The following is a 9,715-nucleotide window of genomic DNA, read 5'->3' on the forward strand; positions in this document are numbered from 1 at the left end:
TGTTCTGGAACCTCAAACTTCTCCGTGTATAGGGCAAGCTGAGGGAGAAAGAAGCCCACAGGTTAAGACTGGGCTTTCCTGGAAGGCACTTCTGGTCAACACGCTCAGACCCGCCTTTGGCCCTCTGACCCAACAACTCTTCCGAGATACCACTTTTACTTAAAATAAAACAAAAACTATGTATAATCCAAAATGTTAAGCCTGGAAAGTACGATTTGGGGTGACTTACATTTCGCCTTTATGTTTGTTTTCAAACATTTCTTCCAGAATTAAGGATAATTTATGTAATTAAAAACAACCATCTGTCCCCACCTCCTCTAAAGCAGCAGAACACCTCTCTCTGACTAGGAATGAAGTCCTTTGAGCTCATCTAGCCACCAGGTCATCACCACACAGGTGCTGGGTGGGTCCAGAGAGAACAAAGGCTCAGCAAGATCACACAGCAGTTAAGGTGGTCCTAGAATGAGGGTCCCATTTCTCTCCTTCCAGTGAGGGTACCTTGGAGGCACAGGTTGAGGATATACACTGTCTTACCTGTTGCTTCAGGTGGGTCTCCTGCTGCTTCATCAGCTCGCACATCCTCTGGGACTCCACTGCCTCTTTGAGGAGCTATTTCCAAGATAGGACCCCAGACTTCATCAGAAGCCCTGAGGGGCTATGTGTGGCCTTTTTCCATCATACGTGCCAAAACCCACTGAAGCTTCCTGCATAGACTAGTGTCTGAGGAAACAGTGCCCTGATCTGGCCAGGTAGCAACCTCTCCCATACAAATCTGTGAGCTAAGCCAAAACCCAACCCACCTTCTCCAACAACCCCCACCCCCAGGGCCTAAGCCTCACAAAATCCTTCTCCCGCTGGTGCCTCTCCTCTGCCTCCTTCAGCATCTCCTGGGCCTGCTGGAGCTTGGCGTCCACCAGCTGCTGTTGCAGGTCCTTGTGTTTGAAGACTTTGTCGATATGCTGCAGGGGTGTGGGAGGGGCCCATTAGTCAGGAGCTCCCTTCCTCAGGGAGGCCCAGTCGCTGCAGGAACCAGGCCCTCCAGCCCAGCCTCCCATCTCAGTCTGATATACTGGACTACCATGTGCACCACAGGAAGTCCCTGGAAGGTCTGCTTCCCAACCTCACCTATTTCTCTTTGCTGAATCTGTCCTGGGTGAGCATAGGGGTTTATGGATGAAATCAGCTCCCAGGAAGCCAAGTAATAAACACACTCAAACCTTCGGCCCCAAGAGTTTTCACTCTACTGGGCTTACAACCCTCACTTTTGAAGTCCAACTCCCTTATAAGTGGGAAGAAAGGGCAAAAAACGAAACTTCTACCAGCACAACAGCTTAGCTCTGTTGGCAGAACTCTGCCCTACAGGTAAAGATTAGCTATCCCAAGGAATGGCTGTCCTAACTACAGGAGCAGCCCTGGGAACTAGAACCCAGGTTCTAGGGACAAGGTGAAGGTGGTGGACTGAAGTGCTACCTCAAAGGTAAAAGCAACTGAAAATAGGGATGTGGGGAATTTTATATATTTTTTGGAAAGGGAAGGGAAGGTGGCTTGGGGAGGGGTCCAGTTCGGGACATAATGAATTTAAGTTACCTGTGATCTGAGGTGCAGAGGATCAGAGGGGTAGAATGGGAGTGCCTGAATTTGACTGGGGGAGGGGTGTAAATGAGGAGCATGGGGCTGGGAGCCCTGCGCCTCCACCTCCACAGGCAGTAACAAGTCTTATTTTGCCTTGGGGAAAAGGTCTGGGAAGAGTCCTTAGGTACTTGAAGTAGGTGCCTCACTCTGGTGGCTCAGGAAGCCTCCATGAGTCTCAGTACTGAGACAAGAACCACACCACTTCTCTCAAAACAAATGCATCACAAGAAGCCTTGTTCCCAGAGGACCAAGTACAGAAAAAAGATGGGGTGGGTCAGGGAAGGCCCCTCTTGGCCCTGAACACAATGATTACCACACTGGACTCAGAGTCCAAAGGGCAGGGTCTTGCCTCTCCTGCCTGTCACCACACTCCCGGGGTCTGGGAAGGGGCCTGGTATGGCGCTGTGGTAGCTGCCAGTCTCTTTTCACAATGAGAAAACAGAGGCCTGGAGCAGCCAAGTGATTGGCATGTGGGGACCCAAAGCGAGGGATTCGAGTGCCTGGGGAAGCAGCCAACACTAACCTGGCAGGGGCAGCAGAGCGGTAAGGAATCAGAGAACACAGCCCCTGGAGCTGATCGCTGACCACAGGTCCAGCTCCTCCCCTGTGATTTCAAATTCTAAAAAACTCTGAAAACTGACACTGTCCTAAGCTGGCAGACAAACTTGAGCTGTACCATTGTATGGCTAACTATAATTCAGATGAGTATACTCAGGAGTTTAATTGCATAAGTATTAACACGTTTGATTTGGGGGTGCTACCGCAAGGCCCTGCTGTGGGTGCTATGTAATACACAGTACATGAACATATCCCCATTTTAAAACTGTGCTCCCCTCACAAGAAAGGAGAGGAATGGGAGAATGGGGTTTCAAAGTGCTGTCCCAGTGCCTGCCGCACACCAGAACCTCCCAATTCCCTGGCCATGACGACTGTCCGTGACACCTTACCTCCTCTCGCAGCTCATACTGCTCAATCAGCTTCTTGAGCCTCTCAGCCAGCTCCATATTCTCCTGGCGCAGTTTGGAATTGCGCTCATTGTGCTGTTCCATCTGTAGCTGAATGTCATTCAGTGTCACCTGGAAGTGCGAAGTCACCTCCTTGCGTTTCTCCTCCTCTTCCCGGGCGCGCTGCACACCTTCTTCCTGGGCAGAGAAGTCAGCCCCAGCTCCATCATCTACTGCTCCCCCAGCCTCACAAGGCTCCCCCAACCAATCCAGGATGGTCTCTATTAATGTCCCACCCCCATCCCCGCTCTCAAAGCTAGGAGTAGCCAGGCTCCAAGATGTCATACAACATGCGCTCCTAATGGACCCTTCTGTATATCAGGTGAGATCAAATGAGAGATTCCCTAGAAAAATGCAGTCATACATGAAAGAACCATTCTAAAGAATTTTGGATTTCCTGATGCCTATTCTAGCCCTCAGAATAGCTCTGGAAGGCCTAAGTAGTCCTGACCAAGTAGTTAAAATTTAGTAACACCCAGGGTTGGCAAGGTCGTGCAGAATTAGACACTCAGGCACTGTTGGTAAGAAGGCAATCTGGCAAAATCATTAAAATTTGCATAATCTTTGATGTAGACATTTCACTTCTGAGATTTACTCTATGGATAAATTCTACATAATCAGCCAGGAATATAAGTAACAATTTTCACCATAGCTCTATATGTATAATCATGAAAAAAGACCAACAACCACAAAATACCTTAACTAGAACACTGATAAAATACAGTATATATCCATACAACGATGTTAAAAATAAGACAGTGTTGTATACAGACAGGAAAAGACAAGGCATTGTGTAAACTGAGAAAATGGAACAGTATAAGAAACAATACATGTATTAATAACTTCACTTTAAAAACTGTACGGAGATGGAAGACCGTACTTAAATTTACATATAAGTAGGTTTACTTCCCAGTGGTTTCTGCTGGGCACTGAAGTTGAGCATGGTGAGCGGCTACTACCTTTAATTTGTTATGGTTTTGTCACCTTTGAACCCTTTACATTAAATTTATAATAAATTTGTAATGTTTTAAAAGACAAACTATAAACAAGCAAAATAATTTGCAAAATAACATATATTTACTCATCCTAATTTTATAAGAAAGATATAAAGGATATGCATACAAAAATGATCTGGAAGTCACAGCAGTGACCAAGCTTTAACCAGAGTGACCCCACCCCATGGGAAGCAGAACAAGAAGAATACACATTCCTGACTGACCAGCTCCGGGAGAAGAGTGGCTCGGCTTGCAGGAGCTGCCCGCTGGCTCAGCCAAGGGCGGCTGTGGAACTGGGAACTGAATTCCTGCACTCTGGGTTCTCTTAGCTACTTAGCCTTTACCTTACCTAATACAAGTACATGTCAAATGGTTACAAGTAGCTCTCGCTAAGGCAGGGCATTTACTGGGGAAATCTACTTCTATACTGAAAAGTCTGTGCTAGTTTTTAAGGGGAAAGCCACCAAAGGTTACGTGGAAGTTGAGGAAACCAGCCATCCCTCCCAGAGGCCTGGCCAACCTACCTTGAGGGAACGGTTATGGCGCTGCAGCTCACGGCACAGGCTCTCGAGCTTGCTGCGGGCCAGGATGGCCTTGCTATGCTCGCCGCGCAGGTGGTCTTTCTCTTGCACCAGCTGGCTCTGTTTCTTCTGCAAGAGCTTCATCTGTTTCTGGGAGTTTCGATGCTCCTCCAGCTGAGGACAGAAAGGCAGGTAAGCACCCTGCAGGGCTCTCCCCATGGGAATCCCGGCTCTCTCCCGACTCCAGCCGTATCAGCTCAGGCTGGACACTGCGTGTGCTCCATTTGCTCCTCACAATAACCCCAAGAGCCCTGTAACTCAGAATTACAGAAATGGATACTTAGACAGAACAGAGACATGCAGCCAGCAGATTCCAGTTTCTCTCCCAGCTCTGACTCCAGAGACAAAGCTCTCAAGACGCTCAGACCATTACATTCTCCCTACTCGGGACACTCAGGCTCTCGATGAGGCCACCTACTACCTGTCCTTGTACTCATCAACAGACCCTGTTGCTCCCTTTTATTGCTCTAAGATTTTAGCACTGATTCACCATTTCTCTTTTCTACATAATTCCTATTATTGTCATGGTCTTTTCATCACTGACAGACAACCCTTCTGACTCCCTGGTCTCACAGTCCTTAACCTCCTCCTCAGACCTTGTCTTCGCCCAGCTCAGCTCCCCTCCCATGAATCTATTCATGTTGTACGGTAAATATACAAGGCGACTCAACTGTGTAACTAAAATTTTTTTAGTGGCCACATTGAAAAAAGTGAAAAGGTGAAATTAACTTTGATAGCTGAATATTATAATTTCAAGCTGGGATTGATGTAAAAAATTTGAGATGTTCTACAGTCTTCCTTTTCCTTAGGTCTGTTAAATCCAATGTGTATCTTCCACTTACAGCACATCCAGATTCAGACTAGCCACATTTCAATCGACCAGTCTGTCAAAACCCAGAACCCCACCCATCTCCATTATCTCATCCCAGGCCAGTCCACCACCTATCTTCCTAGTTCATTCCTTCCAATATCCGTGGTCCCAGAAGGTCCCCTACCCTACTGGACCTCCAGTCCAATAACCAAACCATCCTTTCACTTTCCTTTAACCCCCCTTTAAATAATGACATACCTTCTCTCCCTGCTTAGATTCCTTATACCCTCAACTCTCTGGCCCCTTTCACAGAAAAACCCCAACCTTGGTATATTGACCTCCTGCTAACCCTGCACCGGCACTGGAGCAACTGCACGTGAAGAATCTCACTTTAAATTCATGACCACCCCTTTCAGGAAGACCTCGGTCTGCCTACCGGACCTACTACATTTACACTCTTCTAGACAACTACTTCATCCTCCTCTTCAAATTTCCCCTGCCCCAGCTAAAACTATCATTTCCATTTTCCTGAGAACACAGAAATAACTAGAGGAGCAGGAGCTCCCTATCTGCCAGTCCACCAGCGCCTGTCCTCTTCTCCAGTCACAAGTACCTGGCCATGCTTCTCACCACAGCTGACCCCTCTGCTGGTGCACCAGACCTCACCTTCTTTCATCTTCTTGTGAACATCATCCTAACAACTCACTTCCTCCTCTCCTACAATCATCAATCTTTCCTGGGTTGGGTCATTCTGAAAGGGTGGGGTCTTTTTCATATCCTTTCCTTCGTTATAAAAACCCAATAGGCAGGTATAATTTTCTCTGTTTTATATGTAGGAAAAGTTCTTTACAGGAGAATTCCAGCTAATTAATATAAATGGACTGAAAAATTTTAAAAATAAGTAATTAGGGAATAACCTTCAGTGGATGCATCTATTAATTCAAATTCTAATGGAGAACCTGACAAAGGAGGGACCAGGTTGGTGCCCCTGAACCCACTGAACAATCTTTCACCACTTAAGGTGGGATGACCACACTGTTTCTCCTGCGATGTAACATGAAGTGCAGAGTATCATTTATAATGAATTCTTGTCAAAGAAGTTGAACTAGTTCAAGCTTCTAGAGCTAACTTCCACTTTATTTACAGCAACTAAGGAGGTAACAGAACAAGTTAAATGCCACACAAAGCTAGAAAGTGGGGCACACTACAGGATAGTTGATTTGCAATAAGTCAAGGTCATGGGAAAAAGAGCAGGGCATAAGATGAAAGCTGCTTTAAAGTAAAAGGAAAAAAGTCGTAATAACCCAGTGTAATAAATGGACCTCATTTGGACCCTGATTTGATCAAATTGAAATTTTTTTAAACAAAAGGGGAAATCTGACTATGGACTGGGTATTGAGATAATATCAAACGTTAGTGTTAATTCTGTTAAGTGTGATGATGGCATTGGGCATTTCCATATTTTAGAGAGATGCATACTGAAGCACACAGGGGTGAGATGACATGGTATCTGGGACTCAGGCCAGGAGCTCTAGGGCTCTACAACTGGAATGTGAATTTCTCCTCTGTCAGCCCTGAAGAGGCTGGCTGGGACCTGACTCTCCAGTTAGATGGGGAAAAGGCTCAGAGAGAGGTTGAAGAGGAATTAAACCACCCACAACCCCATGCCAGGTGGCCTGCAGACTTTCCAAGACAGGAAGGATGTGATAAGGGGGAGAACTGACCAGTTCCGCATACTTCTTGCACAGAGCTGCCAGCTTCTCCTCCGGGGTACTCAGTGTGTTCAATGTTTGCATCAGTAACGTGATCTCCTTTCCTGCAAAGCACAGGGAGCAAAGGCATGTATCCCCTTCTCTGGGATTCCCCTCCAGACCTGCGCCCACACTCTTTGCCTTGAGGCGGCTCTCCCCTATCATACTTTATATTTGTTTGTTGAACTGATTGCCTTCTCTGCTAGTCCGTGTGCTTCATGAGATCTGAGACCAACTGAATTCTGCCTATCATTATAGCCCAGTGCTATCTCTAATGCTCATCAAAGTGGACATGCTCGACAAATACTTATTAAATGAATAACTGAATCTCTGTGTAATCTCCTTGGTGAGCACTAGGAGTGGGGGAAAAAAAACCTGCCTGCTCTACCACCAGGTGAAAGAAAGGAGTTCTACCTGTGAATTCAATGCTACTGTTTCAATGCAAGGAAGGCCATTTTGAAATAGGAAGGGTGCAAAAGAACAGGTCTCCTTGAGAACCACTAAACTTTTATCAATGGAAGTAGCCAACTGGTGAACTTTAAAATGAATGTACCTTCTAATATCTGATCCTAAGATTGAAAACAAAAAAACCTTTAAATTAGGGTATCAGTTAGGGGGTGGGGGAGCAGGGACTAAGACATGGGCATAATACCACCAGATTCTGATTCTTTTAACACACGCTAGCCCTTGACTCCTACCCTCAGCCAAATCACTTTCCCCCACTGCCTGTGCCTGAGTCAGATATTCCTTCTATCTCCCTCGAGAACCCCTGTACATAGCACAGCACTATGCTTCTGAAGTGGCAACCCTGGAAGGCTCCAAGAAATCAGTGTGGAGACTACAAATCACTGACATACAGGCCAAATCCAACCCACAGGTGGGTTTTGTCTGGTTCCTAGCATATTAGCAACTGTTAAAAATCTAAAGATTGCACAACTATAGATTACTGGCTTGTATTAAAAAATAATAATAAAAGGCTAGCTAGACTTAGCCTGTAGTTTTACGTGCTATCAACTAGCTGGGACCGGTCAACTCTTTGGATGAAATAGGCACTCTCTTGGTCCTTATGGGGCTCCCTGGCTATCTTGGCTTACTCGCATTCTCAACCCTGGTCTAGTCCAATTCTCTTACCGTAGAAAAGTGACAACTAAAGGACCAGAGAGAGGAAAGGCCTTGCTCAAGGTCACGCAGCAGGAGAGAAACAGTGCTGGCTTGCAGAAGAGTCCACCCAGCCTCCTACTCTCCATTTTCTCAAAGAGAGAACAGGTTGGATTTTGATTCCCACTTGCTCCCAAGGCCAGAAGCCCTTGTGCAATGAACAACCTGCACACCACTGTGCTATAGCCCCACAACCCTGACTTTGATTAAACTAGTGTGATTTGCTGTTCTCGGAAGTAGGGTCCAAACTCCCTCCTCTCACTAGCCTCACAAGAAGCTGCCCTCTGCTCACCCAGACCCTTGGCTTTCTTCTTCTCCTGTGGCCTTCGGTGGTCTCGGTCTCCGACCTCATCACTTGCCCGGATCTCGTCTGTGCCTGGCTCTCCCTTGGAGGTCTCCTTCTCACCATTGACTACTGGGGTCTCTGGCTCAGGCTCCCCATTCCTCGAGGCATAGGTCCGGGACTTCTCTGCATCTTCAGTTTCAGCAGGCTCACCTTGGGCCCCATCCTCACTTGGGCCCCCCTGATTGTTGTCCACACAGTATGTACTCAGGATGTCTTCCAACTGGCGGCTCAGCTCCTCAGAGACATCGCGGAGGGCCCCGGATGGAGCAGTTTTGGCTTGTGCTCCTATAGCAGGAGAGGGTGTGGAGCACACTGATAAATAATTTGGTTATACCACTGATTTGGTTATACCAACTTACTGGTTTGGGTTAAATGTTGCCTAACTTCTTTACGCCTGTTTATTTACCTATAAAATGGTATGTCTATTTCTCATTGTCACTCAACCATATCTGTTGTGAGCATAAAAGAAATCAAGTAAAATATCCAGCACATAGGGATAGCATGTAGCAGGAGCTCAATGTCTAGCCCATCCCCTTTTCCTCCCCACAAAAGTCATTTCTTGCTATTAAAAGTTTTAGAAATGCCTCAAGTATAAAGAGCAGTTACCCACTGTTTAATGAAGTGTTTTTATTCTGGATTTGCTGGCTGGGTGTCTCATTTGACTATTACCCAATTTAATTCTGTCAGAGCCTTCTCTCAAGGGTTATTCCTGTGCTTAGAGTGGAAGGCTCTACCAACTCCCCCAAATATCGTGGGGATGGCAAAGACTCAGCACTGTCCTACCTTCAATTTAAAATTCCTTCTTTCTGGGTAACAGTGGCCTCTTAACTTCAGAAGCTAGACTGACACACCACAAACTCCTCCTACTGCCCACTAGAAAAGCTGAGCTGGCACACACCCTCAGTCTTCCCTGAAGCCTGGTTGCTGGAACCTTCAGCTTCTGTTGCAGGGGCAGAGTGGCTGGGCAGCCCCTGGGCTCCTTCTGGTCCTGCTTCCGCTTGCCCTGGGTTGCTTTTAGGGTTGGAAGTGCTGCCTGATTGCTTGGCAGCCCCATTCTTTTTGTCTTGGTTCTTCATTGTGGTTTGCAATGGTAGGTGAGCAGATCCTGTAGGAATAAGCGCATTTGCTATTTTCCAGACTTCGAAATTCTTCTCAGCCTGGATAAAAGATCCCAACACCAGGTGCACACAGCTCCTTAAAACAAACTGGCCGGCCTTCACCGGAGGGAGCCAACGGTTCTCCCTTTCTCTGGATGGTCAGGGGAGCCTGATGTGCCCAAGCAGGTTTTCGGGGCGCTGCTCCAGGAGAGGGGGAGGAGAGGCTTCCTTTTTGCTGAAGCCTCTTTCCGGCACAACGCGGACCCCTCTCACTACAGGCCGAGCGCGGGAGAGGTTCCCGGCCGAAGACTGACGTGGCTAGACGCTCGATTCCCCGCCC

The 9,715-nt window shown here is 47.1% G+C and overlaps 1 protein-coding gene across 1 annotated transcript in view; it reads right to left on the reverse strand.

Annotated features, from left to right (window-relative positions):
* Positions 1-9,715, reverse strand: part of TXLNA (taxilin alpha) — a 15,129-nt gene that overhangs the window by 5,038 nt on the left and 376 nt on the right. The window contains exons 2-9 of the mRNA XM_006924302.3: positions 9,177-9,383; positions 8,225-8,563; positions 6,748-6,839; positions 4,156-4,326; positions 2,580-2,774; positions 840-959; positions 535-609; positions 12-38 (exon numbers count right to left, since the gene is read on the reverse strand). Coding sequence (XP_006924364.1) covers positions 12-38; positions 535-609; positions 840-959; positions 2,580-2,774; positions 4,156-4,326; positions 6,748-6,839; positions 8,225-8,563; positions 9,177-9,354 — 1,197 coding nt within the window. The 5' untranslated portion in view covers positions 9,355-9,383. The remainder of the gene's footprint in view (positions 1-11; positions 39-534; positions 610-839; positions 960-2,579; positions 2,775-4,155; positions 4,327-6,747; positions 6,840-8,224; positions 8,564-9,176; positions 9,384-9,715) is intronic.

Source organism: Pteropus alecto, unplaced genomic scaffold (assembly GCF_000325575.1).
Source record: "Pteropus alecto unplaced genomic scaffold, ASM32557v1 scaffold39, whole genome shotgun sequence".
NCBI classification, from domain to species: domain Eukaryota; kingdom Metazoa; phylum Chordata; class Mammalia; order Chiroptera; family Pteropodidae; genus Pteropus; species Pteropus alecto.